The following is a 19,710-nucleotide window of genomic DNA, read 5'->3' on the forward strand; positions in this document are numbered from 1 at the left end:
ATTCCTGTGACGGAGGGATCAGCCATTTTTTTGGGGGGGGGGCACTTGCTGAAGGCCTTGAAAAACACATATTTTCGTTATTTATTTTCGTTAAAACAACCCCCTCCATCACAATTTCGGGAGAGAGGGGGGCTAGACCCCCCTCCTTGGCTGCAGGCCTGGCAATACCCCATACCTGGGGCATTTGATGGATATTCCGAAAGAAATTTCTGCAACTCCAGAAAGTATGGGTTTCATTTGACTGCCCGTGGACAAAATGCCCTATTCCTTAGTAGTTCAATATAAACTAGATGAGGCTACCACCCTTGTGGTAGTGTCGTACGTTCAAAGTACGGCACTGCGCCATGTTCGTTTATAAAGCGCGGGAAACGCAAGGCGCACATTTCGCCATTTAATGTGCAGACTTTCAATAAAAGTGCCAGTCATGGAACCCGTGCTGCCATCTATGTTTTAAATAGGAAAACACCATTTGACGAGCTGGGCTCGTCAAAAGCCTCTTGAAACATTGCTGAAGAACCATGATGAGCACAGCTCGTCATAAGCAGTGAAGGGGTTAAACAAAAAACTACAGCACATCCACGGGTGAATGATGAAGAGCTTGGGCGCAGCTCCTGAAGCAATCATGGTCTCGGGATTCGCTTCTCGTTGAGCCCGTTTCGCAGCGGCGTCCTTGGCGCGCACCGTCACGGGATCCGCCTGGTTGCCGCCAAGCGAGCGCCCGCCGCTGCGCATCGTCCATGCTCGGCCAACGATCCGACACGTACTGCGACGATCCAGGAGAATGAGAGAGGCGCTCGCTCCCCGCGCAGCCCGCGCAGCAGCCAGCCGGAGAGGATGGATGGATGGATGCTATGAGCGTCCCCTTTATAACGGGGCGGTGTCAAGTGTGCCACCACACTAGATGGCACTTCCAGCGCCATCTAGTGTCGATTCACACAAGCGCCATATTGCACACAATTCTATTGGACCAACGCCATCTAGGAAATGAGACGAGAAACGGTGATGACGACACAGATTGTGTACAGCGCCATCTAGAAAAATTTACACCATTTCCCGCTAAAGGGGACCATGAGGCGATGCGAAGCCGGAGCACTTGCACGATCGCGTTCCATTGGCGTTCTTTGGGCATGCTACCGACCTCGCGTCGTGGAACGCGAAGAGGAACGCTACGCGCGTCTTGTCTTCCCTTTAGCCTGGCCGTTAATTCTCACAGGGCGAGCGGGGAACGCGGTCGGCAGGGGTGCGAGAGGGGGGCAGCGTAGGAGAGGAGAGAGGGGAGGGGACGCGCATGCGCTGGTGCTTATCGCGGCGTTGCGCAGGAGAGAATTTCGGCATGTCTAGCCCGCGCGTTTCAGAGGAAGAGTGGAAAGGGGAAGTGGAGAGGGGGATGGGAGAGGGAATGTGGAGAGAGGGGAAGTGGGCGAGGGGAAGTGGAGAGGGTGAGTGGAGAGGGATAGGGGGTGTGGAACGGGATGGGGAGAGGAGGGAGAGGGTGAGTTGAGAGGGTATGCGCATGCGCAGTAAGGGTGGTCACGCCGCACACCACCACCACCACCGGATTGAACTCCGCCATAAGATACTTCGCATCTAATATCGTCCTTGAACTGCATTTGTATGTGGATGGATGGATGGATGCTATGAGCGTCCCCTTTGTAACTGGGCGGTGACATGTCTACCACCAGGCTCGAAGAAAAAAAAAGCTTCCTTGTTTTAAGTTGGCCTAATACCTTATTTACATTGATTAAATCTATGTTATTATACCAAAAAAATATAAATTCACGGTCTATCTCTCTGCCTCTTAAGGCAGAATGACCCTATTTTTCCCCCCATTATTTATTTTTGTTCTTTATCTCTACTTTTCTGCCACCAATACTCTAACCGTCTCTTACTTATTTCTATCGCGGACGTGTTCAGCTTTCCATTGTTGTCCCTAAAACCCAAGGCTTCATGTACACCCGTGCCCACACGTATACCTGGGTGAATATCGCCACATTCAATCAGTACATGTTCCATCGTTTCCTTAGTTCCTCCGCAGCATGTACATTGTTCTTCTTCGTTACTGAATCTCGCTTTATAACTACGCGTTGTAAGGCAGCCCGACCTTGCTTCAAACAGTAAAGCGCTTCCCCTTGAATTATCATAAAACCTTTCCCTCCTTATTTCGTTTTTTCCCTTTCGGTAGTTACTCAGAGCCGGCTTCTTTTCCATCGCTGCCATCCAATAAGTCCTCTCCGCCTCTCTGACCTTCCGCGTAATGCTCCTTGTTGCCATATCGCCCGCACTGCTAGCCGTATATTTACTGGTGAGCCTCCTAGTTCTTTTTCTCCACTGCGTGTCAACGCTTTTTCTATACAAATACCTGAAAACCTTCTCTGCCCATCTACTGTTCTTCATTTTCCTCAGCCTCTCTTCGAATCTCATTTTGCTCTGAGCTTCCCTCACTTCAAAGCCTGTCCATCCCATATCACCCTTTACAGCCTCATTTGTCGTCTTCCCGTGAGCGCCCAACGCGAGGCGGCCCACCGTCCTTTGATTTACATCCATTCCTGATTGTACCTCTGACTTCATGCACACCACTGAGTTCCCAAATGTAAGCCCCGGGACCATCACACCCTTCCACAGCCCTCGAAGCACCTCGTACCTATTGTATCCCCATAAAGCTCTGTGCTTCATAATTGCAGCATTCCTCTTTCCCTTTGCTACCGATGCTTTCTCTTGTATCTCCATATATCTATCCCCCTCATTTACCCATACACCGAGGTACTTGTACTCGCTTACCATCGGTATTTTTTGGCCCTGTATAAAGACCGCATGGTCTTCGTAATCAGTGAATACCATCAATCCACATTTTGTTGCACTAAATCCTAGTCCTAAAGCCTCACATTCCCTTCCGCATATATCTGCCAGTCGCTGTATATCATCTTGACTGTCCGCAAATAAGACAATATCATCAGCATAAAATATTCCTGGAAGCTTCTGCTCAACCATCGTGCCGACCTGTTTGTGTGACAAATTAAATCCAATGTTGCTACCTTCTAGCGCTTTTTCCATCCTCACCATGTACAGCATGAATAACAGCGGGGATAAAGGACATCCCTGTCTCAGCCCCTTGCTGATTTCAACGCTGTCCTTGCTATTTATTCCTTCCCATTCTATACAAACTGTATTTTCTCGGTATATTTCCCTCAAAAGCTGTATACAGTCGTCACCTATGCCCACTTCTTTCAGTATATCCCACAAAATTTCCTGATTAACGTTGTCATACGCCCCGGTAATATCTAGATAAGCTACGTATAAGGGCCTGTTTTCTATTTTCGATATTTCTATACACTGGGTAAGAACAAACAGATTATCGTCTAACCGCCTGTCGATTCGAAATCCACTCTGAAGTTCTCCCAAAATATCATTTTGTTCTACCCACGCTTCTATTTTTAATTTTACTGCTTGCATCGCCAACCTGTATAGCACCGATGTAATGGTTAGCGGTCTATACGAGCGAATGTTATCCTTTTCTCCCCTGCCTTTATAGATTAAGTTCATTCTACTTTTTCGCCAACTGTCTGGTATTTCCCTCTCCTGTAAGCACTTTTCTACGGCTTTCAGCAGTGCTTCTTTAGTGTTATGTCCGAGTTCGTTAATGAGGCTGACGGGAACCCCACCTAAGCCCGGTGTAGTGCGCCTAGGAATTTTTCCTTCGGCTTTCTTCCAATTGAAATTCTCTAGTACTACATCTTCGTCGGTTGCACTCCTTTGCGCACTTTTACTCACCGAGGGAATCCCCTGGGCGACCTTTTTAAACGAATCGGCTGTTATCTTTCGGATGTAACCTAGCGCTTCACTACCCTTCCAATTGATTTCCTCCTTCATCTACCATATGTTGTTGCATTGTGACAGACTTCCTACCCAGCGCTCTTAGGTGGCTCCAAAATATCCTAGGCGCGGCCTTCTTCTTTCGCGAATCTCTGTCATCCAGCGTTCACTTTCACCTTTAATTTTTGCCTCGACTAATTTCTGCACAATGGATTTTGCTCTAAATATATTTCCCATATTTGGTTGACTTCGTCCTGTGGCCGCTTCTCCTTTTTTGCTTGTCTGTGCTCCCGTGATGCCTCACGTCGCTTTCTCGATCGCCTCCTGGATTTCTTTGTTCCACCAACTTTTTGGCTTTCTTTTTCCTTTCCAACAAATAGTTTTCTTCTCTTTTTCCATTTCTTTTGTGATTATATGTAGCAGCTCACTATACTTCCAGTCTTTACCTGGTAGGTCGTCTACTTTTTCCTCGACTCTTGCGGCTATATTTGTTATTTGTTTGTCATTTAGATACAAGCTGCCAAACTTTGATTCTATGTTCTTATTTTGAGTTCTATATCCCATTTGTAATATTATGCGTTTATGATCACTACCCAAGCTGTTAATGCCTTCCTCGTCTATTCTCATCTCTCTAAGTTTGTCATATATTCCTTCTGTCATGAGACAATAATCAATGCTCGATTGCCGGTTTCCGACTTCCCACGTGATCTGCCCCTCACACTTAGGCCCCACGTTAACTATCTCAAGACTATGTTGCTCGCAGAGATCTAGCAATAACTTGCCATTGGTGTCTGAATATCCGTCAAGGTCATGAATGTGAGCGTTCATGTCCCCTAGAAGGATTACTTCGGCATCAGGACCAAATTCTTTAATATCGGTGCTTATGCATTTCACTATCTCCAGATTCTTTTCTCTGCAGTTATTCCCCGTCCACAAGTAAGCTACACCTAGCCACGTTTTCTTTCCACCTACTGTGCCCGAAACCCACATGTGCTCTGAACACGTTTGTTTCACTCTATCCAATTTTGTTCTGCTATGGATTAGCATTCCAACATCCCCACCTCTCCTTTCTGATGTGATCCTGTTACATCCTTCCCAAATATAATTGTCAATATGTGGTGGCTCTTCCAAGTCTCTAAGGTGTGTTTCTGTAACCGCATAAACACCTATCTGTTCCTTGCTTAACTTCTCCTCAATCTCTAACCATTTTGCCTTTTTTCTGCCACCCTGCATGTTTCTGTAACTAAATGCAACAGGCGCCTTCTCCCTTCTTTTACCCTTTCTCTGGTTTTTCGCTATACTGCCTGTCAAAGAGTCCCCCTGGTTGTTTTCCTCATTACAAGCTACCCTGGGCACCGAAGGGCCCGTGTGCCCCACAAAAACGCTACTGCGCGACCTGCAAGTCGCCAACCCACCTCATGACCAAGCCTCTTATCGAAGTGAATTCTGTCTCTTTGGAAACCGCCCCACCTGTGCACCTCCCTGTTTATATCCACTACCTCGAAGCCCTTCTCTCGACTAATTCGCCATATCTCTTTGTTTGCGTCGACAACCGCTCTTTGCAAGTTGATATTCCTCACTGGTACTTCCGGTATTGTGCATACCACTATCTGCACCTGAGGGGAAATGGCGCGCATGTCATCTACCCCTTTCGCTAATGTGGTCGCTAGTTCGGCTGATTCTTCATTCAAGACGTCGTTTAGACCTCCCGCGATTAGCACGGGGTTACGTCCATTAGCCTTAGTTGCGAGTTTTGCGCTAGCCTGTCTCATCACTGATCCCAGCCCATGTCCCGGGAACTTCCCTATTAAAACTCGTTTGTCGCCTCTCACCCTTTCCTTGACTGCTTCTGCGCATCTAACTAAATTCGAGTCCCCGGCGATTATCACGTGTTCCGACTTTTCTGCTGGACTCTCCCGCACCTGGCCACTGCCTCGGTTATTAGCGCGTGCCACTGCTGCTGTATTGTCCCCTCCCCTTCCCAAAACTACTTCGCGGAAGCTAGGTCCTGTGACCCTTGCACCTGTCTTTTCCAAACCTGTTTCCCCCTTCGCGTCTACCACTGTGGGGGTCGATGCCCCTCTGTTCCCGCTGTCGCTTGCTTCCTTGTTCACCATGACTACCTTTGCTAACCCCACCTCGGCTGACTTAAGCCTTTCCCCCATAGCCATCGTTTTTTCCCGCTCTGTCGCCAACGCATTTTCCAGCTCGGCGATTCTTACCATGAGCTGATTCTGGGCAGCCATCATTATTTCCATTTTCGCCTCTAACTCGCATTGCTTACACTTGGCGTCAGCTCCCTCTGTCTTCTCATCCGTACAAACCTCTATTTTCCATCCCATTCCGCACCCTGAACACTTTACGGTCTTTTTGACCATGTCTAGATCGTTCACACGGCGGATTAGATACACTTAAAGTCAAATGGTATCACAAAACTCCGCTAGTATGCTATACTTCAAAGCACATGTGTGCCTTTCAGCCACGTGGTGAACGAACAAAAAAAAAAAGACCCGGGCGACTGTACTTCTATGTGGATGGATGGATGGATGCTATGAGCGTCCCCTTTATAACGGGGCGGTGACATGTCTGCCACCAGGCTCGAAGGATAAAAAAAGAAAAAAAAGAAAAAAAAACTTCCTTGTTTCATGTTGTCCTAATGCCTTATCTACATTGATTAAATCTATGTTACTATAACAAAAAATATAAATTCACAGTCCATCTCTCTGCCTCTTAAGGCAGAATAACCTTTTTTCCCCCAATTATTTATTTTTGTACTTTATCTCTACTTTTCTGCCACCAATACTCTAACCGTCTCTTACTTATTTCTATCGCGGGCGTGTTCAGCTTTCCATTGTTGTCCCTAAAACCCAAGGCTTCATGTACACCCGTGCCCACACGTATACCTGGGTGAATATCGCCACATTCAATCAGTACATGTTCCATCGTTTCCTTAGTTCCCCCGCAGCATGTACATAGTTCTTCTTCGTTACTGAATCTCGCTTTATAACTACGCGTTCTCAGGCAGCCCGACCTTGCTTCAAACAGTAAAGCGCTTCCCCTTGAATTATCATAAAACCTTTCCCTCCTTATTTCGTTTTTTCCTTTTCGGTAGTTACTCAGAGCCGGCTTCTTTTCCATCGCTGCCATCCAATAAGTCCTCTCCGCCTCTCTGACCTTCCGCTTAATGCTCCTTGTTGCCATATCGCCCGCACTGCCAGCCGTATATTTACTGGTGAGCCTCCTAGTTCTTTTTCTCCACTGCGTGTCAACGCTTTTCCTATACAAATACCTGAAAACCTTCTCTGCCCATCTACTCTTCTTCATTTTCCTCAGCCTCTCTTCGAATCTCATTTTGCTCTGCGCTTCCCTCACTTCAAAGCCTGTCCATCCCATATCACCCTTCACCGCCTCATTTGTCGTCTTCCCGTGAGCGCCCAAGGCGAGGCGGCCCACCGTCCTTTAATTTACATCCATTCCTGATTGCACCTCTGACTTCATGCACACCACTGAGTTCCCAAATGTAAGCCCCGGAACCATCACACCCTTCCACAGCCCTCGAAGCACCTCGTACCTATTGTATCCCCATAAAGCTCTGTGCTTCATAATTGCAGCATTCCTCTTTCCCTTTGCTACCGATGCTTTCTCTTGTACCTCCATATATCTATCCCCCTCATTTACCCATACTCCGAGGTACTTGTACTCGCTTACCCTCGGTATTTTTTGGCCCTGTATTAAGACCGTATGGTCTCCGTGATCATTGAATATCATCAATCCACATTTTGTTGCACTAAATCCTAGTCCTAGAGCCTCACACTCCCGTCCGCATATATCTGCCAGTCGCTGTATATCATCTTGACTGTCCGCAAATAAGACAATATCATCAGCATAAAATAGACCTGGAAGCTTCTGCTCAACCATCGCTCCGACCTGTTTGTGTGACAAATTAAATCCAATGTTGCTACCTTCTAGCGCTTTTTCCATCCTCGCCATGTACAGCATGAATAACAGCGGGGACAAAGGGCATCCCTGTCTCAGCCCCTTGCTAATTTCAACGCTGTCCTTGCTACTTATTCCTTCCCATTCTATACAAACTGTATTTTCTCGGTATATTTCTCTCAAAAGCTGTACACAGTCGTCACCTATGCCCACTTCCTTCAATATATCTACTTCTATGAGACAGCGCCATCTATTGCCTCATACGGGAGATCCGCTTACGCCGGACAACGGAGACGTGACAAGGTTAGACTAAGAGGAGCTACGCCCCTAAAACAAGAGACATATGTGTGCGTTTAAGTGAATTTATCTGATTTAACTTTCAGTGACATGAATACGAAAATAAGGATCCGCAGCGCCACACAACTTTTGCGAGAAATACCTGAACCACTCGATGGCCGTTCAAACCTGCCACGTAGCAGCGTGACAACTCTGTCGAGTCGTCGATGGCCATCGACTGGATGGTCTTTGAAACCTGCCCCTGTGACACCGGCATACTCCTCCAGGTCAGCTCTACAAGTTGACCTGCAGGGGGTTTTTATTCCATAGCCACAAAACTCAATGAAGTCTTCATAGAAACTGCTCTGTTTGGTTTGCACTGCGGGTACAAGGCGTTCATATGGTTCAGATATATTCATATTCTGCAAGCATGGGTGTTTCACTGCATGCTGCAAGCATCAATGTTGCTTGGTAAAATTATTAGTACTATATATAAATGCAAGGCATGCTCTATCACAAACCATACAAAGAAATTTTTCGGAGACAGGCCCAAAGTGAGCGGTGGATACTTACCGGAGGTATCTCCGTGAGCAGGTAGAACGTTTGGGTGTACAGCTCATGCTAGAACAGAGAAAAACCACATATGTTCTGTCAGCATCACTTTCTCTAATCATGTTCGCTGCCACACTGCAACAATGTTATTTTAAATGCAAAGAATTTCTTAGCGAACTTCTGCAATTTTGACTGTATCTGTCTGTCTGTCTGTCAAGCCGCCTACGACTTTGTGCTCTCCTGGCCGTTTCATTAGTCGGATATGTATACCAAATGTGGTATGGCATAACATGACTGTACGACGAACATAAATGACAGGTCATAACATGAAAATCATGACATGCATGTCGTGAATGGCATTATTTACATGCCACGGTGTTGGTGCTCTTGCAGCCATTTCGTTAACTTGATATAAAGCAGAACTGATATGGCATGAGTGTATGACAAATGTAAGTGACAGGTCCTATCGAGCAAATCATGACACGCATGTCATGTGCAGCATGATTTACATGACATGGTCTCGGAGCGCTCGTGGCAGTTTAATTAGATGGATATATACCAAAAGTGGTATGACATTTCTGTATGGCGAACATAAATGACAGGTGCTAACATGAAAATCATAACATGCACGTCATGTATACACCACGACATAGATGTCCCACTCATAATGCACTTGCGACCGTTTCACTATCTTGACATGTACCAAATTTGGTATTGCATGATGTGACTATATCAAGAAAATATATCACCGGTGGCAACATGAAAACCATGAAATGCGTGTGATGTACAGCATGATTTACATGCCACGCTCATGGTGCGCTCGCGGCCGTTTCACTAGCTCGATATACGCCAAAATTGGTATTGCGTGACTTGACTGTACGGCAAACATAAATGACAGGTCCTAACACACAAATCCTAATACGCATATCATGCATGATTACACGCATCACGCATGGCATGCATGATTTACACGACACTGACTTGGTGCACTTCTGCGTATGGCAATTGGTATGGCATGACAGGTCATGCATTGTACATACCAGAATATACGTTTCATTATAAAAATGATTGCACGTGCATGCATGAATGACAAATGTGGGATGTATAGTGAACTAGATTTCATGACATGAATGACTTCATTTTCCTCAAAGAGAAACAAGGCGATGTATGCAGCTCTGTGCTGGCTGCTTCACATTACATCGATTCCCACAGTTCATCGGATCGGCCGGTTTTGTCGTTTTTTACACTGTCAACAGCAAGTCACAGTACAATGTGTTTTTGCCCCTACTCGATGTGGTTTATTGCCATTTTAAATGGACAATCTGGTTCATCCCGTAGCACTATGCAGTTTGCTTTTAAAGACTGGCATTGCGTTGAGTGCAGCCACAGTGTCAGTTTAAATCTCTCAAAAAGACTGCACGATAAATAAATAACTAAATGAATATTTAGCAACAAGAAAAAGAAAATCAAGGTGTAAAAATATCCTGGAAAATTTCGCGCACTGCAGAAATGGATGCTATGTGAAGCAAGCAGGGATGCAACAGTCAAAATAGGATTTGGAGCAATTTTTGGAGCAGGAAAATCCAAATTTGGAGCAGGTTACGGACAAAAAAAAACTCCGTTTTGGAGCACTAAATTCTAAATTTGGAGCAGCTTCACAAGCAAAGCCTCCTTTAGGAACAGTAACAAAATATATATATGGAAACCTTTCGATGGCACCACAATCATGTTGTCAGCGCATAACATGCTGAATAAGACCAATGAATTCTGCGGAAACCACCAAGGCCTTGTGCATGGTGAATTCGCACCAAGGTTTAGACGAAACTTGCTAAGGAAAAGGGAATAAAATTCATTGTTGAAGGTATAGCGCTCTGTTGTGTGTGTATCTTCCTTGTGTCCCGTCGAGTAGTTGCGTTATTCAATCTACAGTAAAGGTACAAATGCTTAGTATTAATAGGTCCAAACAAAGAAAGACACAAAAAGATGGTGTAAAAGCTGAAAATATTTTTATTTGTACTACAGATTGCTGTTGCAGCATTCGGCTGGCCTATAAGAAGACTAGCACTAAATTGCACACCAAACCGGTCTTCCACCTGGGAAGTATTTAACTATACTGAACATAAATAAGACCATTAATCTATATGACTAGAAGTTGACTAGAATCTCACAAAACATAGTGCAGGCATCGGCAACAGGATATCAACACTTGGCCTTCTTAGCCATTTTCTTTGTGTGCTCATCCAGCTTCTTAAGCGCCTGCTCAAGGCTTTCATTCCCTTTTGTTAGGAGTACATGGCCACTTGCAACTTTGTTGATGTCTTTTTGCTTTACGCCCAAGCTATTTCCTCGGCACTACTGAGCATTGCCTTGCTGGCGGCCACTTGGTCCTCTAATGCTTTCTTTTCAGCTTCTTGAGAAGGCTGCTCAGAGGCAGGCTCTTCTGTTGCCTTCCGCTTGCATGTGTATTCTTCAGAGTTGACTCTCTGTGCATATCTGGCACGCGATTTCCTTACACTTCTCAGAAGGTCTGCGCTGAGAGGCACTTTGGTTGCGTCACCGTCATACCGTTGAAGAAAGCTTCTGACATGGCGCTTTCCATTAATACTGGCAATGCTCAGCAAGCTCCGGCCATCTAGAAGGTGCTTATTTTCGCTGAATCCCCGTTCTAGGTCAGCGTTGCCGTGAGGCAGAGAAAGCAGCGCTTTGATAAGCTTAGAAAGCAAAGGGTATCCGGTGCCCCTGTTGTTGCCTTCAGGCCGAAGATCTTCGCCCAGTAATTATCGACCCTTCCTTCTATGTGCAAGGCACCTCTGTCATTATCACACTTCAGCATGTGCCATTCGTCAATAACAGACGACACCTGGTCAACACCTATGACCTGTGGCTGGAGCTGCCCTGCAATATACCGCAATGACCGCAGCTCCTGCTCAGGCTTCTCACATTTCAGGGCCAGAAAGCTTGCATGCATAATCAGTTTGTTTGTGAGAGGAAGCTTCAGAAAAGTGCCTTTGAACAAGCAAGATAGAATGCACGAGCTCCTAGGCGAAACATCTTTTTCTACGCGGGGTCGAAGCCTTCCATTGCTTTCTCAGTGTCAAAGCCAATTTCTGGCCGTGCCTTCCAGAGGGCTGCATCATCCAAATTGAGTTTCGTCAAGTCTTCTGCACTCTTGCCGTAAAACGCTTGATTTCGTGAGAAACGACTCAAGACTCGTCGCACCAGTGCCAGAACCTCGGAATGAAGGACAAGTGGCTCCTGCCTTTGAAATAATTGTGCTGAAACCCAGCAGCATTTCTTAGAAACAATACTTTTGCATAAAGAGTCTTGCTTCGAAAAGCTGCAGAAAGTCTGCCGTGCTGAGTCTGGGCATCTGGTTGTCGCTCAACGCTGTTCCTCTCCAAAAAGAAAGACTGAAAAGCAGTGAATTGTTCCTGCACGCGGGCTACTGAGTCCTGCAATGTCAGCCAGCGGTTGAACACATGTCGGAGAAAAACATGAGGCTCTATTCCCAAGAGCTCTTGGTGCTCTCTCAGAACCTCGGCACGCACAGAGGAATGTTTAAAATAATAGTAAACATCTCTGACAAGCTGCTCAACATCACTGCAAAATGCGTCCAGACCTTTTGAAAAAGCATTATGCACTTTGTGCAGAGTGCACTCCCCAACGTCGAGCAGGTTTGGGTTGATCTTTTGCTTCAACTTTGCTTTAACGTTTTTCATGAGATTAGGGCCATCGCTGAAGAAGCAAAGTAAGCCTTGTCTTGGTAGCTCAGCTAGGGCATCCTCTATGCACTCCACGATTATATCTCCTGTGGCCCTGCCAAGGTTAAAAGAATTGAGGTGCTCAACGATTATCTGCTGCCGGCTCTCGGAGAAATATCTTACCAGCAAATCCAACTGCTGGACATGCTGCTCGGGTTTTGGAGCTTCGTCGATAATAAGGGAGAAAAAAACATTAGGCCGACACAAATCGCCAAGAAGCTTCGACTTGAAGTAAGGTCCCACACCATCCGATATGACGTAAGAAAGGATGGCCCTTCCACAGCTGAAATTCTTGGCTACATTACTATCTGGAAAAATTTTCTTATACATGTCTGTAGCAGTGTCGCCCCAGGTATAGGGAATGCCCTTTGAAACAACAGACATTGCAAATATGGCCTCAGCCTCACACACTTGATCTTGCAACGTGACACGAGGCATCCCCTGTGAAAAATCTATTGTGGCCTGCACAGTCTTGGGCACTTGTAGCACACCACTTGAGTCCCTCAGCTTTGCTGCTGCCTCCAGATGCTTCTTCATGCCTGCATGGCGTTTAACAGCAGTAGTACCATGCTTGGCGCAGGAAACAGTCACACTGCAAATGATGCAAAAAGCATCCGTGTCCTTTACACCTGGCCTGCACCAGCGGCTGATCACGTCATTGTTGCAATCCACTTCATTCAGCACCGCTGCGCTGAATTTTGTATTCCGCCCTGTTAAAAAGAAGATCTATGAGGAGAAAGCCCATTTTAAGAGAGCCACCACATGTATATATAGTACAAGAGAACAGTCTAAGTCCGGTGTGTATAATGCCATTCAACGTTTAAGACAAACAAGCAATTAAGTGCAATTTTCGTAAGTGTGCCATCCCATCTTATTATATATATATATATATATATATATATATATATATATATATATATATAGAGAGAGAGAGAGAGAGAGAGAGAGAGAGAGAGAGAGAGCTATGCGCAGCAAAAATCGGCATCGTTTCAAAATTCATTGTACGCAGAGCCTCTCGCCGCGTAGAGCCGCACCCTTGCTACTTTGGTGCAGCGCGTCACCAACAAAGCTGACGCCGTCACTGCCGGGTCGGTCGCGTGCTCTACCGTACGACAGCTTTTTCCGAGGAGTCTTTCTACCCGCTCCGCTCGTGACCGCATGTAGGGATACGGCAAAGATCTCGTTGGGTAAACGCAGCAATGGTGAGCGGCTTTAGTTTCTGCAAGCGACACGCAATCTATCTCCGCACGGGAGGCAGCAGCCAACGACATGTTTGGGTTCGTCGCCTATAAAATGCGTGTAATATATTGTACCAAACGCGCTATGCCGCACGCGCTACCGAGCAGATATAAAGATGCTGATCGCGGTAAGGTGGCCGGCGGTAACTCGCACTGGCGTGCTCGTTGGTACCTGCCATCAAACCTTCGCGCCAGGAAAGCGGTGACTACACTCGCGACAAAGTCAAAATGATTAGTCGACCAATGTTCACATTTCCCAAAAAGCGGAAGGCCTTTTTCAGCACATTGTAGTGTCGGCCTCACCGCGAGTTCGCGGGAGCGAGTACCTTGACGAACTCGTTCGGCTAAGGCGGTCAGGGTTTCCGTGTGCAGTACTTCTCTAAACAAAATTTTACTCGTCAGTACATTTAAAAAGACTTTACTGTATATACAACCCGCGCATTCGTGCACGTGAGCACTGCTAGGTGAACAAAGGCAGAGTTGAACCGGACTCCACCAAACAATAACGACATCCCCACAAAGATTTGCAGCACGTGTCAAACGGCACGTTTGTCAGTTAATTTTCTTTACGCGGCGCTTCCAGATTAAATGGGCGCTCACCTTTGCTCATGTTGAATGACCCTGTAGAGCAGCGTTTGAACCGGCAGTAAAAACTTCATTTAGGCCCACCGGCAAATCCGCCAGAACAGATTTACGTCTTGAGTCAAGCGCCACTGGATCGGATTGGATTGGATGAAGGTGCCCCTCCCAACTGTAGGTCACCAATGCGGGCTTCGTTCCCCGCTAAAACTAGCGCAACTAAAAAAAAATTGCGGTTACCTAGGGCGTTTTGGCGCAGCTCGGCGCAGAAATACCAAATTGTATCAAAATGGCGCAAGTGGCGCAGCTGTTGCATCCCTGAGCAAGGAACTGGCTTTGTTTCACTGGAGCCAAGCGTTACAGGTGGACCAGCATCTTCGAGAGTCGAACAGTGAGTGTGTCATGCGGGCCTACCCCACTGATATGCCCAAGGTTGACATTCGTGTTTGAGTGCACTCATGGTCCTATTGTTAGCAGTGTTTGTTGACGCATTCCTGCAGGATTGAGCAACGCTACACTGTAATTCATTGTAATGCATATGTAATATTTGCTGCATTGTTATAACAATGGACAGCCAACAATACACAATGCTAGGCAATACTGACAGCCAGCATTACGCAATGCTGGCTAAGGTTACCACACACTAGCAAACACCAGGCAACAGGTAACAGCACTCTGTGTGCATCGCCCTTCCTTGTCCCTGTCTTATTTTGCGCTGCATTCCCTCCGAGGTAAGCCGACATTAGCCAGCACCAGGCACTCCTACAGAACACTAGCCGACAGTTGGCCAACCAGTGGCTGTTGTGTGCAAGCAGATACGGTATCATGGCACAACTTCAAAGCGCTAAAAAAACAGGGACAAACGAAAAAGAGTGGACACGACTAGCGCTAACTTGAAACTGAAATTTATTACAAGAAAGATTGGAAAAAGGTAAACCCATTAGATGGCGCACATGCGTGCACACTTGCGCGCATGTGCGCGCAAGTGTGCACGCATGTTTCAGAAAGGAACACATGGCTGCACCTATTGTCAGATTATCTCCAGTCGCACCTTCAAGGGCTGGATGTACATGACCCTCTCGTTATACCCAGCTCAGTGTTGTTAACTTCCTAGGAAATGAAAATCCAGTTGGATGCAAGGCCTTCAGCATAGACGTTGAGGATTTGTATTACGCCATGCCTCAAGACGTGTTGGTACGATGCATTAAGGAGTGTATTTGTGACCTAAATGACGAGGTTGCCTTCACAACACGCCGTGGTGTTTCGGTTGAAGGCTTTTTGGAGCTGCTGAACTGTTCATTTTTTGGGAAGGCAAGGTTTATGCACAACGTTCGGGAGTGTGCATTGGGTCGCGAGTGGCTCCCATTTTGAGCAGTATTTTCTTGGGTAGCGTCGACCGGGCCTTACAAAAGCAACTATGTGGCCTTGCCACTAAGATTGTTCGCTACGTAGACGATTACCTGGTGTTTGTAAATAGCGACAATTTCAACGGCAGTGTTGTGAATGTCCTGAAGCTATTTAAGGAGCAAGGACTGGGACTGAACTTTACATTTGAGATGCCACAGGATAACTTGATTCAGTACCTCGACTTGCAAATTTCTTTCCATGACTCCCACATATGCTGGATGTACCTTCCCCGGTCCATAAAAAGTCTGCTGAATTTTAATTCCTCGCATTCTAAACTCGTCAAAAATGGCATCGCTCTGTCTTGTGTACGATCCGCCGTTAACAGATCCTGCCAGCACCTCATGCAACAGAGTGTTCAGAACCAGGTTCACAAGTTGCGAAGCGCAGGGTATCCTAATTCAGTGATTGCCTCCGCTGCCCAGAAGGCTCTCACGTTAGCCAAGTTGGAAGGCAAAAGTAAGCAGGCGAATGAGCAGCTCAAACAACGGCCCTCTGTGATTATTCCATATTTTCACGGATTTTCGCACCGCTTGAAGAAAGTGGCCGCCCGGCACGACGTTGATGTCGTTTTTTCTGCAAAGAACAAGCTAAGTGCTACATGTCCTGCTTTGCAGAAACGCCTTGGCACTAAGGAGCGTGCCAAAAGTAATCGATGCAAGGTGAAACATGGCTTGCAGTTTGTGCCCTGTAAACAGGGGGCTGTGTACCACATTCCTTTCGCGTGTGGACGGTGCTATGTCGGACAGTCGGGCCGATGCCTGAATGTTAGGCTTAGAGAGCACCACAGCTCCCTCAAAGGAACGGCCTATTCGCACCTGGCGACGCATTGCCGTGATTGCGGATGTGAACCTGGTTTATGTGACAATTCAGTAATTTTCAGACACGATAATAAACTAACAAGGGAGATAGTCGAAGCCTATCTGATTAAAGAGAAAGGCGACGGGTGTGTCAGACAGCCTTCACTGAGTCTGTTGGAATGCGAATATAATCTACTGCAGAAATCTGGCGTCATACCAAAGTGATTTTGTGGTGTTTTTCTTGGGCTTTTCTGAGCAGTCTGCGCAAGTGTGCACGCATGTGCGCCATCTAATAGGGTTTGCCTTTTTCCAATCTTTCTTGTAATAAATTTCAGTTTCAAGTTAGCGCTAGTCGTGTCCACTCTTTTTCGTTTGTCCCTGTTTTTTAGCGCTTTGAAGTTGTGCCATGATGTCTTACAAACTCGCCCAAGCTTCTCAGATACGGTATATACCTCACGACATATGGTGTCACGGCAGTTATTCTCGCGTGAGATCAGCTTACAAAGTGCCTGCAACGAAAATTTATTAATGAAAGAACGGAATTTTGTCGAGAAAAATTTGTCATTTAAATCATTTTTGTCTTGCCATACGCGACATGCCTGCATACGTTAAGTGTACCCAAGACTGCTTTTTCTTTTTTTTTTATTTCCACAAGCGCTTTAGATATGATATTATCAAACCATTCGAACCATAATTTAAGTGAAGCACCTTGAATCAAGAGAGCTATGGGCCCTTAAGGGACTGTTAAATGGTCAAAATTGGCTAGCGCGAAAATGGACAAGCTCTGAGAAGGAACACTGATGTACAGGACAGGCGCTGTCCTGTACATCAGTGTTCCTTCTCACTGCTTGTCCATTTTCGCGCTAGCCAATTTTGAAGATTATGAACCAACTAGCCCAGCAACGTATACTATTAAGCTGTTAAATGTTTTGACAATATTGTACGAAGGCACTGAGTGGACAGAGCAAGTCCTCAGGATCACTGGCAGGCCAATTTTAACTCTCTACGTCAAGTGTACAATTTATCATAAGGCTCTCTATCTGTGAATGCAGACGGATCATAGCGGCAGTGTTCTCACCTGCCCCTGCTCGTGGCACATTAAGTCTCTCAAGGAGCACACTAAAATTCACCCCCAGCCAATCGGACATACTGTGTTGCCTCGAATGTTATGAAATCCCAATAAAAAAAACTCATATAAAACAGGAGGTAATGGTTCTAGTTAAAGGGGCCTACTTTTCCAAGTAATCATAGAACTTCACTGTCAGAGTTTATTGCCTCACTAATTAACTGGCACAAAAATTTTTAGAATTCGCCATTACGAGTGGAGTTACAGGCATTTGTCACCCGCTTGAAGCACTCTTCTTTCATCCCAGAGCGTGATGAAAGCTAAAAGGGAGGGGGGTGTCACAAGAGCACAGGAAACTTCTTCTTCTTTTCACTGAACTTTTAGAGTGATCACGAGCGCGCTGGCACAGCACGACGCAGGCACATCATGGCACAAACAGCCAATGGCCGTGTACATGTGCTTTTGGGTAGATGGTATCATTTGCCAAGGGCGCGGGATTTCTAGCTTTATTTGTAAACTTCATGCCACGTGCTGTGCTATAATGTTTGGCTCACATGTTCGCAGGAGCCTCGTCTACCAATCAACAGCATTTTCTGACCAGGTTCCAAAAGTGCTGCAGAGTTGTATAGGATGCATACAAAATACCTTAAGTAAAGATAGGGCCAATTAACTGTGATCATAATTATTGAAGATTCATTGAATGATTTCCCTGAAAGAGCCAACAGTTTTCTAGTGGTAGCGCCATCAATATGGCATAAACCCACTCCAGTCTTCTTTCATTCATCAGTTGACTAATTGAAGCGGACGACGATGAACAGGCCAATTCTAGTGGATTGCACATGTCTGCATTGAAGCTATGGGAGTCAACAAAAAATGTCAACCCAAATTCTGCTCATGCGAACCAAAAGTTCATCGCCAAACACCACTAAAGGAGTGGTGACAGAAAGTTAGTGAACCTCATTTTTTTGCTCTCAATCAGTGGCTACTGACTCGTCAATGCAAGCAACGAAACTCATTTGTTCCAGTGCAAGACGAATGTTCATTTATATGCTCGTATGTTACCACTGCAGGCAGTTTTGATTTTGAAGAGCACTCGAGGGTCCTGTGACGTAGTCGGCCTACTCGTTAAAAAATACTATCAGGTGACCGTGAATACCAGTGATGTCCCTCGCCAGCTCCTGCCATGTTGTCAGTGCTGCTGCGAGTGCTTGTTTCCTCGGTCGTCAAACTATGTTGCCTATATAGTGCGGCGATTCACGAAGTAGCTGGGAGGCGTGCAAAAAATCAGTCAGAAAATTCCCTTCGCGAATTCCGCTGGTGGCTGCAATTTTGTTCTTGTGTCGTCGTCCCTCTGAGGCGACGATTTCCGTGAGCCTTGGAGCAGCATTAGGTGTGCTGAAACATTTTGCTCTGATCATCTGTAAAGTAGCAGGTTGAGAAGTGATAAAAGAAGCAGTGAAATCGCAACATTGGCGCTCTGTAACAATGTGCATATGTAACATATAAGGAGCATGATGCACACATTACTGACACATATTTAGATCGGGCAACGCTTCATTCTAAAGGCATACCAGTCCCACGTATGCACGTCGGATCGCCGAAGCAGTTATCTGTCCACTACTCAGTACAATCCCTGCAGTAGAGAGCTTTAGTTTGTCTGTAGACTTTCTAACGTTTTCGGATACCTGGTTACCGGAGCCCAGGGTTGCCACTGACTTTCGAGTAAATGTCGCCAAACGACGAGCAGAAAGTCGCCAAAAGTCGCCATTTTTTACAAATTCCGCCAAAAAAGTCGCCATTCTAGATATGTGCGGCATATCCTAGTAATAAGAACTTCCACTGATGTATAGCCCCGTAGAATAAAATGCCATTCAAAGCCCTTAAAGTATATTGACATTTCTCTATGCCAGGCGCATCGCCCCTTGACCATGGGAGTGCTTGGTGCACCTGGTTCTCCGACTAGCCGCAAGATGTGCGCGGAGGCGCAAGTATGAGAGGATAAAACGCTCATGATGTCCTTCCATCCCTGTCCGCTCGTTTCAAAGGTAAAAGTGTGGTAAACCTTAGGCGAAAGCCGCGAAGGCGTTGTTTGTAGACAGCTTTACATCCCCTCATATGAAAAAAAGGATTAACAGGTTTATTGAAAGCAGTAAGACAGAATGCTTACAGGTATCGTTCATTAGTGAGTCTTATGCCTTTCAGTGTGAACCAATATGATACCGGACGCCACTGTCCCTTTCATATATAATCACTTATATCTACCCGCGTCAATCCAGTGCGTTATAGTT

The 19,710-nt window shown here is 46.1% G+C and overlaps 1 protein-coding gene across 3 annotated transcripts in view; it reads right to left on the reverse strand.

The window, feature by feature from the left end:
• LOC119391051 (3-methyl-2-oxobutanoate dehydrogenase [lipoamide] kinase, mitochondrial) overlaps positions 1 to 19,710 on the reverse strand; it is a 395,177-nt gene that overhangs the window by 262,156 nt on the left and 113,311 nt on the right. For all 3 annotated transcript variants that reach the window (XM_049415029.1, XM_037658741.2, XM_037658740.2), the window contains exon 4: positions 8,596 to 8,643. In XM_049415029.1, the coding sequence (XP_049270986.1) occupies positions 8,596 to 8,643 (48 nt within the window). The remainder of the gene's footprint in view (positions 1 to 8,595; positions 8,644 to 19,710) is intronic.

This window comes from Rhipicephalus sanguineus, chromosome 4, assembly GCF_013339695.2.
Source record: "Rhipicephalus sanguineus isolate Rsan-2018 chromosome 4, BIME_Rsan_1.4, whole genome shotgun sequence".
NCBI classification, from domain to species: domain Eukaryota; kingdom Metazoa; phylum Arthropoda; class Arachnida; order Ixodida; family Ixodidae; genus Rhipicephalus; species Rhipicephalus sanguineus.